Consider the following 12,223-nt stretch of genomic DNA (forward strand, 5'->3'; position numbering starts at 1 on the left):
ACCATAGACTATAAAAATATTGGACATAGCCACCATGATGTCAGCCACTGCTTTGCGGACTCTCACTTTGAAGCCTTGAGCTTGGCATTTTAGCCTTCACCATCTTGTTGTTTAGACCCAGAAGCAGGGGCGTCATAATGGGGGGAATCTCTGCAGATATATACACGGCCATACGCTGAGAGTGGAGTATTAGTGATGATTGAGATGGATTACATTTGTATAAACATATACATTGTTTTGTTATTTAATCCTGCAAAGTGCCTCTCATGCATTGATAAATAACTATAACATGTTTTTTTCAGTGTTCAATTTACTGGAAATGTAGCTGAAATAAATGCCAAGTGTTTTATTTGTCTTTTACACATGGAAATGAAATCAGTTCACATGTGAAATTTCCAGTGTCTTTACATTTGACCAATTTTAATGCCATTTAGGGTTTACGAGAATCTCCACAGATTTTACATTATCTCATGTGGAGTCTTGGCTTTTCAAATTTTCATTTTATTTTTACAACTACAAGACAAGAGATGCAGCAAAAAGCAGCAGTTAAACACAGCCCTGTAGTGTCCTGTACTCGAGTTCACAACAGCCTTTCAGACTGGGCTGAAGTTTCTTTATCAAAATGTGTTTATTCTGTTTACAAGGTTTTATAAATCCATTCCAGGATTTTTTTACTCTGTGAATAAAGACAAATGGGCCTAAAACCTGTACACGAGAGCAAAAGCAATTGAGCGAACAATAAACAATACCTGTCATTTCATATCTTCTATATCACAGATACGACAATAAATGTTTGTGTGCCAAGTGTGATCACTGTTGGGTTACACAGTTTGTTTCAGTTACACTGAATGTGGCCCAGAAAATGACTCACTTTTTAAGATTTGAGTCTTTATGAAGACCTGCGGTCTCATTTATAAAACAATGCGTAGGATCCACACTAAAAATGTACGTATGAGCAAAAGCCAAAAATGGTGTGCGTCAAAAAATATTTACAATCAGGCTTCCACCTCACCATCTGGATCATGTCCCGTCTCCAAATTGTTCATGGGTAAAAGTTTTTCCCCTTGAGTCTGTTTTTACAGATCAGAACTTTTTTGTTTGTTTGTTTTGGATGGGAATAAGCAAAAGGGAATAAATTCTCATATTCTCCTATTTTTAATTTCACAATCAACTCTATAATTCTTTTTTTTTTTTTTTTTGTTAAATCTATGTGTTATTACCTCACCTGTGTTTAAGTGTTTTTCATCGACCAGTTTTGGATGCATCTGACTGAAATCTGGTCGACTTAAAAAGCAGCTGATAATATTTTGGTACAAATCCAGATCTGTGATTTCTGCCATTAGATAATTCTTTTTCCAGACACAACTTTGAGTGTGAAGATCTGTCCAAACTGTAGCATTACGCAAGTCTTTGCAACTGGCTATCAGATGTAAGCATCTGTCTCTTCAGTCCCGTAAACCCTCTAACTCTCTCCTAATGACCTGTGTGCCTTACCTGAGTTCAAAAGGCTTTGATCTCAGCTGCCCAAATGAAGTGAACTAAAGGAGTAAACACTCCACACTTCAAGTAAACAGCTCCAGGTATGGATTTTTTTGTGGACGAGAGCTGCTGGATGAATAGACGTGCGGTACAGTAGGTTTATACAGCCAGCACAGCGAGGGGTGAACAGCAGTGATCCATGAACTTCAAACACTAGTGGGACTCAAGCCAGGATCTGATCAACCCTGGCAGGGACACATGCATAGGCAAAGGTGTCAGATGTGAGCTACATACAGTATGGTTCAAATTCAAAAAAGAATAAAAGACTATATGATCAACCTCCTCTCCTCTTTTTACTTCAGTGTCACAGAATGTGCCAGTGATCCATATAGTAAGATAGATTTGTTGTTAAATATCTGGGGATGAGTGGAGGTAAATTTAACTAGTTACTGTAAATAACATCTTCTCACAAAATGTATAAAAAAATCATAACTTTCATATTCTGTATAAATCAGACATGTTTGCGGTTTTTGTGCCAGTCCTTTTGTAAAATATTAAACGAACAGTGTGTAAGATTTAGGGGGATTTAGTGGCATCTAGTGGTGAGGATTGCAATCTAGTGGTGAGGATTGCAGATTGCAACCAGCTGAAATGCCTCCTGGTTAGAATTATTTTAGGGAGTGTTCACACCTGCCCTGTTTCATTCGGTTCAATCACACAATTTGTTTGCTCCCTAAGTGGGGTTCGCTTCGGCAGGTGTGAACACAGCAATTTAATAGACTGTACATCCCCCCAAATCCCCCCAAACTCTGGTCATCAATCTCTGTTGCCAGGGCATTATGCAACCCAAAAGGCATGACCTCATAGGAATACAACTCATCTGGTGTACGTGGAAGCGGGAAAAAAAAATCAGGCTTTGTCAATGCGTTTACCTTTCTGAGATTGGTACAAAACCTGGGGGTGTCACAGAATGAAAACATAATGGTTCTTATTTTCAGGTGATTATTCACTACAGAAAATATACTTACCATACTTACAAGATACTGTTTCTGCCAATAAATCCCCCTAAACACTGGACCTTTAAATATCTAGGGAGTTGAAATAAAGTAGTCATCATAAAAAACAGTTGAAATCATTTCCTAAAATGTATAAAAATCATAATCATCAAATGCCACACTCTGTTCAAGGCCAGTGTTCCTTCATATGTAAAGCTCCTGAAAAAAATCCTTGCTGACACACAATAGACATCATCAGCACTGTTGGGTGCAGTAAAAATCACACAGTGTCATTTGTGTATTGCATTTTCTTTAGTACTTTACATATAACGGGAAAATACAAGGGTTTATTTTCAAGAGAATACAGGAAATTGAACAGTGCTCTGTACATTAAGATATTATCGTGAGTGTTGTGGTTACTTGGCACAGCCGACTGAGCCGTGCACATCGTGCACAGTTTTCCATGGGGGGTGCTGGGCTGGGGGAGGGGGTACAATTCAAGATATTCAATTATATGTAGTAAAAAGACTAAGTTTCTATTAGCAGCTTGAAGAAGACACAAAATGAGCAATATGTGCACTGTCACTGAAGCAGCATTACAAAAAAGAGTTAAAATTCACAGAGGAAGGGGTGAAAAATAAAATGTTTCTGAGACACATCATGTAATAGGCAACATATTTACATACAATGTGAGTAAATCAATGAAAAAGAAAAAATTAAACCCTACGGAAACGGTGTGTACAGCTGCTATTAGATACTTAATCTGTTATATTAGTGTCACCAGATTGGGCTGACCACATTAACACTGAACAGCCAGGTTTAGTTTATAATCCTACATTCATCCTGAGAATCCATCATTTAAGGTTAAAACTGATACACTTCCCGCTGGCTGCTGCTGCATCTCTTAATTTCATGGCAAATCATGTTGATGCTGTGGCTGAAGGACGGGCTTGGACTGTCAAAAAAGAACGTCTCATCTTCTCTTTAGATGTTAACACAGATTGAATATTATTAAACACTAGAATCAGGTCATTATTCATTTCAACCACATGGAACATAGAGAGGGCATGCAGTAAACCAAATCCTTAAAGTCCCAATCCAGGATCAAATGTGGGTCTATATACATGTAGAATATTGAAAGGTATGGTTTACTGATGGAAAATAATCTCATGGCAACTTTAAGAGAAAATTAAAGCCTGTTTTGCTCCAGTATTTACAACGTTGCAGTAACCATTTCCATCTTCAGATCACATTAAACACTTGTCACATATGGCCAGTCGATGAATAAGGAGCTCAGGAAACATATCTTTAACGTAAATATAAAACCTGTCTCTAATTCAATGTTTTTGTCCCATTTACAGCTGTTTTTTGTGGAACAATGCTGCCTTAATGTGAACAATTCTGGATTGGGTCTTTAAAAAGGCTGTGGGGACTGAAAAAGCAGGTAAGATGGCAATAAAATGTTTTAAGTGACGAACAGAGCTCATGCTCATTATCACCACAGAGGCAGCAAGTAACATTAGTTTTCTCACAGGATCACCAAAACCAGTCAGTTAACATAAAAGAAAAAAAAATCCAAGCCCTTAGATGCAGTAGAGAATTAAAGAAAAAGTGACACGGAAACAAATTTTTATCACATGGTTGCTTCATTAGTCCTGAAAATAACTTGTTTTATGTGAGATCAGAGCTTGAATAACATCAGCCTTCAAAAGTAATCTCCAATCATCCACTCTACTACTAAAAGCATACGCTACGCTAACAGGGCAACGGCAATTAAAAATACTATTAGCTCTGCTGTCATCATGCTCTCAGTTACGATGTGTCTGGCTGCCTCGCAATGTTTTGGTTGAAGTCTCACTTGAGATATTTTATGCGCTTTCTAAACACGGCAGATCTTCCCCCCTTTCTGCTTTAGTGTGATTTAAAACCCATGTCAGGAAACCTTTAAAAGCTCAACAGCAATTAACACATTGCTGCACAACAAAACCTGCGAAAGACATCCAGTGGCTGTGCTGTTTTCAATCACTTTGATTTGTCAGTGAAGCCAGTCAGCATCCTGAAACACTTTCACACAGCTCATCTGCCAGTGGCAACACAACTGATTTCTTTGCTACTAGTCTCTTGCCTCGTCCTTTCAGTTCAGACAAAGCAAATGTGTGACCTCTACAAACGAGTTCACTGGAATAGATCAAACAAAATAGGGACTACAGATGTTGTAGAGTGTGTTTTAAAAACAGCATGACAACATGGGATGGCCATGATTTAAATGATAGCGCAAAAATCAATAACTTATTCTTGTTTTCTGGGTGGATGACATTTCCCAAAGAGTTTCGAGGATCTTGCGTTCAGTGACAATGTTTCCAACTAGTACATTTTTTTTTATTTTGCCCAAAGGCTAGAGGCCAACCAAAGGCGAAATAAATTATCAAAAGATTAGATCTGTTACAATTCTGATGCATAGCAAATCCCCATGTTCAACAGTCAACGTGATACCACTTTGTTAAAAAGCTACAGTTCTGTTGTGACATTACCGAGGGGAACCGTCTACTCACCACGAGACTATAAAATTTTCAAGACTTCAACTGGCTCCCCCGCTCCTCTACCTCTGAGTAAGTAACTTGTTGAACGTTCGTGCGGGTGGTGACGCTGGCTCAATACGGTATATACATATTCTAGAGAGGAATGTCTGCATGTATGTAGGCCTGACATGGCATGCGTGTGATGCATGATAACATATTTACTTTGTGTAGGAATGATTATATAATTACAATACAAACATTTACAAATTTGGAAAAAGTTGCTGATTGTGCCTCGAGATCCCCTTCCATGCAAAGAACGTTAGAGATCCTCACAATACACAAGCTCTTTTCTAATTTTACCTCATGCTCGAGATCGGTCGTAGCGTTTTACGTCGTACTACACCGTCTCTAGCCGTAGTGAGAAAACAGGGTGTCCGCGCTGATATAAGAAATGAACTGTGACCATTTTTTTATAAGGCATTGGATTTGTTCAGGACCAAGAGGACTAGTAGTAGGGCACTGCTCTCGACTACCTATGAAATGTAGAAAAATGTAAGGAATGAACATGAGTACAAATCATGAGTGTGCTGCACCAAGAACAACAATGAAGAAAGTTTCGCCATTAAAAGAACGCTTTTCCTACTTTGGCAAAAACAAAATGACTTTTTAACATAGCTTTCATGAGAGTCTTTGACAGTTTTTTGTTCATCAAAGGCATCTTTGTTTGGAGTAGGTACAGTACTGCAGAGTCCCACTGAGCCAGCAAAAACACAGCCAATACTGAACCTCTTCTACATTCCTGTCCATGTCAGGCATTCTTTAGAATCTGAAAATAAGAGAGCTGGAGCAGCTCTCACGTTTGGCCATGGCTCGGCTTCCCCGTGAAACATGTTTCCTGTAGCCAAGATTTACAGATTTCTCTAGTGATTGAGATCCTCTGGTCAAGTCTTTGGCTTCCTCGCATTCTCTCCTGTGTGAGCGTGTATGAGATTACAGCACTGTGCAAACTAAATGGAACACACCCTAACCAAAACGACAGTTGGCCTTTTAGTCTGTGAAAAATTATCTTTCACTTAGGTGAAAAAGAGAAAAATAGAAAGGAACGTTTCTTTAGAAAGCTGAGAGCTGTGCTTCACACCGCACCTCTTATCTCAGGCTATTTCTTTTATTCTGCGCATGTAATCGTGCAGTTCCTCTGGGTCTTGAAAGCCCATATCCTGGCACACCCACTGAATGTCCTCTTCATCTGCTATGGGGATGGAGTTATAGGGCAGCTCTTCTGTGGGAAGGGTGGTGAAGGTGGTAAACTTGACTCTCTTGCGCTTGGAGGTGGGTGAACTGGCCTCCTCGCCGTTCTCCTTCGTGGAGCCCCCGGAGCTGCCGTCGCCCCGCCCGTGTACCTGGCTTTGAACGCTAGTCTGGGAACTGCCACTGCTGTGATGGTCCCCGTGGCAGCAAGTCTGTACGCCCTCCAAAGGGTTACTGGGACTTTCTACCTGCTGTGGTGACAGATCACACTGGGCCCTCAGTGGCTGGCCGTTTCCCAGGAACACCCAGTGGTGGGAATGGTCCATGTTGGCCTGACCCTCAGGTGGGATCCGCTTGTGGCGGTATTTAAGCACGAAGACAATGCAGTTGATGAGAAAGACTAAAATGGCCAGACAGAATACACCCAGAAGAGCGTACATGCCAATCTCAAGGTCGGTCATGTTACGGGGTGAGTGCACAAATTCATCTTCCTCCTCTTCGTCACTCTCAGTTGGTCGCTCCTGGTTGCTAATGGTGGGGAAATTGGTGTAATCAATGGGAACACTGGCAGGCTGCTCATTAGATGTCTCATAAATTCTTCCACTGATGTTCGGATCAATGATTGGACGCCTGGTGACGGGCACCAGCTCTATTTCGCCCTCGGTTGTTGCCTCTTCCTCAGAATCTTCCTCTGGGCCAAAGCGGACCTTGACATAAACTGCAGCAGATGCAATGACGCTTTTGCGTTTGGTTTTCTGGCAGGCCTCACAGATGGTCATCTCTAAACGCACCATCTCACCAGATCCCTCCCCTTCTGCCACCACCACAGGCCAGCGTTGCTGAGGCTCCTGGGATATCAACACAACTCTGTCATCCAGTGTGGAGGCATTGAGGTTGTAGTCTTTGGGATCAAAGTAAGTCAGAGTGGCGGCTGTGTTGTCACTGAAAAGCATCCACACAGACAAACTGGCCTCCTGTCAGACAGAGAGAGAAAAATACAGTTTAGCTTGGCTGTTTTTTTTAACACTTTAAAAAACTTTTATTAACTTTAAAAAGAAGAAAAAAGGTTACATCATGACAAAAATGCAATTACTTCCCTGATGCAGGTATTTGAATATTTGTTGATATCACAACAGAAAATCACATGTAGCCCTTTTCCGTAAGTACACATGTGCTGGCTTGGCCTGACCTGGGGCATCAGCCCGGTGCTGTAGAGATTTGCATCTCCATAGAATAGGGTGACCCACTTGAAGGTGGACTTTAAAGCCCCGTTTCCACCAAACACTTTCAGTATAGTACCTTTGTAACTAAACATAACCCTTCAGACATGGTACCTAGACCCTATGTCCGTTTAGTGTTTCCACTACAAACAGTACTCTTAAATGTGGGCGGGGTTGTTGTCACTCACTGCTCTGTCCAGCACTCACTCTATTTCCTCATCACTGGTGACATCAATGGAAGTCTGCACCTTGTTTATCGTCCAAGAATGGGGTCACATGCGGATATTTTCAGAACAAAATAGAACAGGCTGCAGTGAGTCTCTCTCCATGGGATATTTAAAAATAGTGGGTTTGTGCATTTAGTCCTTCTCAGGCAAACTCAGGGGCTTAGTGTTGCTGTAGCCCACAGCAATGACACTCTGTGGCACCTTTTGTGAGGATTAGAATATGTAATCCGATCGAAATCAATACATTTTTAAACACCTAAAGCGCCACTCACTATTAAAAGTCTGTGTCATCAAAGAGAGACAATAAAAACTAAAGTAATGGTCAAAGTTGTCATATTAAAATTTAAGATGTGCTGATGGATTACTCATACACTGAGTAACATTACAAGTAAACGTTCCACCTTAAAAGTCACCGGCAGTCGGCCCAGTGACTTGAGTCTTTTTCTCAGACTCCAGCTGCTGTGAGAGGCAGCAAAACATCCTTTCATTTCATAGTTAAAGTTTACTAACAAAACTCTCCACAGTATGAACAGTGGTTACATGAGCCTCAAAACCAGTCACAACTCAGCCCTGAGCAGAGTGACCGTCTGCTATGGATGAACCAACAGACTGCAGTGTTCACAGCTACACCTTTTAGTACCAGATCTGTGTGCTAGGTACCCCAACAGAGGGGGGACCAAAAATGGGGACGGTACAGAACGGTTCCATTGGTACCATCCACAACTTTTCAGTTTTCTCACCTTTCTGTTGAGGTATGTAGCACACTGATCTGGTACTAAAAGATGGGTCTAGAAACACTGCAGTCTGTCGATCAGTCAATAGAGAGTCGTCACTCTGACTCAGACTACAGTGGACTATAACCACTGTTGCTACAGTGGCAAGTTTACATACATTGGTCAACTATTTATTGCCTTCTTATCTTTACTAGTTCACAGTTAGCAGCTATAGACTGCAAAAGAAAAAAAATAATTAAATTCACTGTGCCAATCAAAGTCTAACTTTTAAGGTTCAAAGTTATCTTGCATGTTACTCAATGCATGGGTTGACGTTGTGATTCAATGAATGCACCTTAAATGTCAATATGACAACTTTGATTATTCCATTGTTTTTATTGGCTCTCCTTTATGGCTAACACTTATGTGATGTTTCAGTCTTCAAGAGCATAAAAAAGTATTTGAGTTTCAACCAGTTTGGGCAAACTGCGAATATTTTATTTCCTCATTTGGAGATAAAGTGGCAGGACATCCTTCCTGTGTGCTTGTGCAGCACTACACTTCTGCTTGGCTCTTAACACCAGCCTGCTTTTTTTTTGGATCAGTGAGGTGTAGAAGTTCCTTTGCATCGTCTGTGACGATGAAATACAGTGAAAGCTGAATGGAATAGCAAGGCATCTGTTACCATCTGGTAACAACCCGGCCACATAATGAGAGTACTGTCTGTGTTGGGCACATGGCACAGGTCTACAGTTTAGGTACACGTCCATATGGGTTTTGTGCGGCACTAAGGGTACTATATGCGCTTGTGCTTGTGAACCAATGGAACGTTTTTCTCTCCACCCCACTGGTGGTACTGTGTTTTTTAAATTTTCTCTTCAATCAATCAAACTTTGTTTACAGTATATAGCATATTTTCATACAATAAATTGTAACACAATGTGCTTCACAGAATAAAAAGACAAATGCCCCAGAACCAAAAACAACAAACCCACATGGGGGCCTGCGTCATAGTGACACAGACCCCCATGCACCCCGCACCGGAGCGCATCCTGCCTCCAGACCGCATCCAGAAACGACACAGCCCGACCACACCCACACCCGGTACCATCATGCCCTGATGGAGACACATGATACCAGGCGTAGATGTAGTCATGCCAAATCACCTCCAGACACAGTCCAGAGACCGAGACGCACCCCAACGCGAGGTGCAAGGACCTGACAGAACCGAGGAAAAATTTTCTCTTGGCACTGCACAAATGCACACCAGATACCTATCTCCTGCCTGCATGGTCTTCTCACTCCATCAGCAAGCAGGGCTTGTATTTCCTCTGCAGACCAAGCTCTCTTCTCTCTGCATTTGTTGAAATGCAGTGGAAACTGATGAAGTACGTGCTGTGTCAGGCAATAAGAGCGGAGGCTATTTTAACATGTCACTAAATTGTCACTGAATGTTGACACTAAATAATGATGACAAAGCCTGTTTGACATCACCGTAACGCACTTTAAGGCAGTCGGATGCACTTTGGCCCGACTACGGAGATGGTTCATCTTGGGTGCGACTCAGCACAACTCAATCTGGAAATGGAAACTCAAATTAACGTGGTATGGTTTGACTCAGCATGGCCAAAAGTGCCAAAATGTCCAATGGTTGCCGCTGCCCGGTTGGCTAATTCTTCACAACTTTGGCATGAATAAAATGAGCAGGGAAAACAATCTTCTCCAGAGAAGGCACTTGGCAAAATTTGTTTCCTAACCACTAGCTTTACAGTTTTACAAGTTACTGAAAAAGAAAAAGAACTAAATATCTGCCAAAACTTAACAGCAGACAGCGGAGGTCCAAGAGCAAAATGATCAGCACCGTTGTTAGTGTGTGGCTCAACATGGATGAGGACCTAAATACAGGAATTTGTGACTGATTATTAGGCTGAGAAAAGAATAATCACTGATGCTGGAGACTTTGTGACTGACACAGCAGAAAAGCTGTATTTACTACAGGTCTTAACAAATTGATAGGTAGCTATGAATATTCTTAAAAAAGCAAAGCAATGAAAAATCGTCTTTGACCTCTCTGACCAACTTTTGCAATCAAAGTGGGCTGATTACTTCATTCACACTGTCAAAATGATGATGGGTAATGATTTTGCCAAGCCCAAACTGCTCCATTAGCTTTGAAAGTATTAAAAAAATCAATTTAATGTGTGGGTAAAAATTTGTGTTCCTAAAAAGCAGATGCAGAAAATAATGTGTCCTAAATTATAAACGAGTTCATTGTGTCCTCAAACATAACTGTACTGAGTTTCAGAGGTCTGACAGAAATAGTGCGGCACAGGTTTTTTTGTTAGGCTTAAAGGGTTTATGACAGTTTTTAGCTCATCGATGTGAGAGACAAGTGATGGGCTGTAAACCTATAAATGGTGTAAGAAATATACAATTCTTCACCCAAACAGAGAAGTTAAATAGAGCTGCTTGATAATTTCTGCAACAACATATTGTGTTGATATCAGAGTTTAAAAAAAAAGAGTCATGGAGCTGTGACTCTGCCTTGTGTTTATACCTCTCCAAAGAATATGTCAATGGTTCAGATCCCATTCTTTCATGGCATTGACCGTGATTTGAATATCTGTTCCCAACTGAGCCTTTGAAGTTCTGGACTTGCTCCAATCCCTAAATCTCCAGAGCGTTTGTGAACATCCGCAGTATCCTGTGCTCAGTACAAGCCTTGACACGCACACAGACGGCCTGCCTCTGATGTGCACACCAGCAAACCACTTTCAAGCACGGAGGAGGAAGGGGTGGCAGGAAAGACTGCGTTGTCCTGAAGGCTACAACACGGCTCCGCTCTGCAGCGCAGACAGATAAGGCACATACAACAGCAGCGTGTGCTTCGAATGATGAGCTCCTGTCCCGTGTCTTCGTGTTTGTTGCGTGTGATCTTCTTATTTTGTATTTTCTATCGCTCTTTACTCCCCTATGGAGAAACTGGACAAAAATGAAATCCTGCATGGTGGTTACCTGACAACATTCATCTGCTGCCAAGCACACCGCAACACTGGTGTCCGTGTAATCAAGGCTGCGTTTGACAGTCCCCTTTGTTCACAGCTTGCTTAAACATCAGCAACCAACCATTAGGTGAGCTGACAAAGAGGGAATATTTTCTTTCCAAAACAGATTCAGACATTTTTAAGCAAAGGCCAGATACACACCAAGTCTTTTCAGGACAAAAATCCCTTCGGTCCAGTTTGGGAGAAGACTACTATGTTGTGGCAATATCCAACCGAGAGCCAAACTTCTATCATCTCAGCATGACAGAATGAAGACAGCCTTTGATATGGATGATTTAAATAATACATTGAATATGAAATATCTGTTTTTATGAGCTGACTCGGCTCAGAAAGGGCTGATATGGGGGGGGGGAAACAGCAATGAGTGGGTGTTTAGACACTGACAAAAACAATTGGCACATGTTTTCAGGAAAGTTGTGCCCATTTACTGCTAAAAAATAAGCTTTTTTTTTTTTTTTTAATCAGAAGAGGTGACTAGGGAATCAAAAATTTGACGAGACCCAGAAGGACTTCTGTACTATGTCGATATTATTTTATGCATCTGGCTCACTAAACCATCGGCACACAATTTCCACAATTAATGTAGCCTGTGTATTTCCATAAAGTAATGTGTATTAGGGTGAATTTTGCCATTTTTCAATTTTCCTGTTTTCTCTGATTTGTGCTTTATGGCATCAGGGAATAAATATGTATGTAAATTGAACTTAAACGGCTTGGATTATAAAATATCCATAAGCAGGAAAACACGCCCCTGGAA

At 41.1% G+C, this 12,223-nt stretch overlaps 1 protein-coding gene across 2 annotated transcripts in view; it reads right to left on the reverse strand.

The window, feature by feature from the left end:
- Nucleotides 1–5,994: 5,994 nt before the first annotated feature.
- The window catches only part of tmem132e (transmembrane protein 132E), a 555,530-nt gene continuing 549,301 nt past the window's right edge, over nucleotides 5,995–12,223 (reverse strand). For both annotated transcript variants that reach the window (XM_033642168.2, XM_033642158.2), the window contains exon 9: nucleotides 5,995–7,215. In XM_033642168.2, the coding sequence (XP_033498059.1) occupies nucleotides 6,145–7,215 (1,071 nt within the window). In that variant the 3' untranslated portion in view covers nucleotides 5,995–6,144. The remainder of the gene's footprint in view (nucleotides 7,216–12,223) is intronic.

The sequence above is a fragment of the Epinephelus lanceolatus genome, chromosome 11 (assembly GCF_041903045.1).
Source record: "Epinephelus lanceolatus isolate andai-2023 chromosome 11, ASM4190304v1, whole genome shotgun sequence".
In the NCBI taxonomy this organism is placed as follows: Eukaryota; Metazoa; Chordata; class Actinopteri; order Perciformes; family Serranidae; genus Epinephelus; species Epinephelus lanceolatus.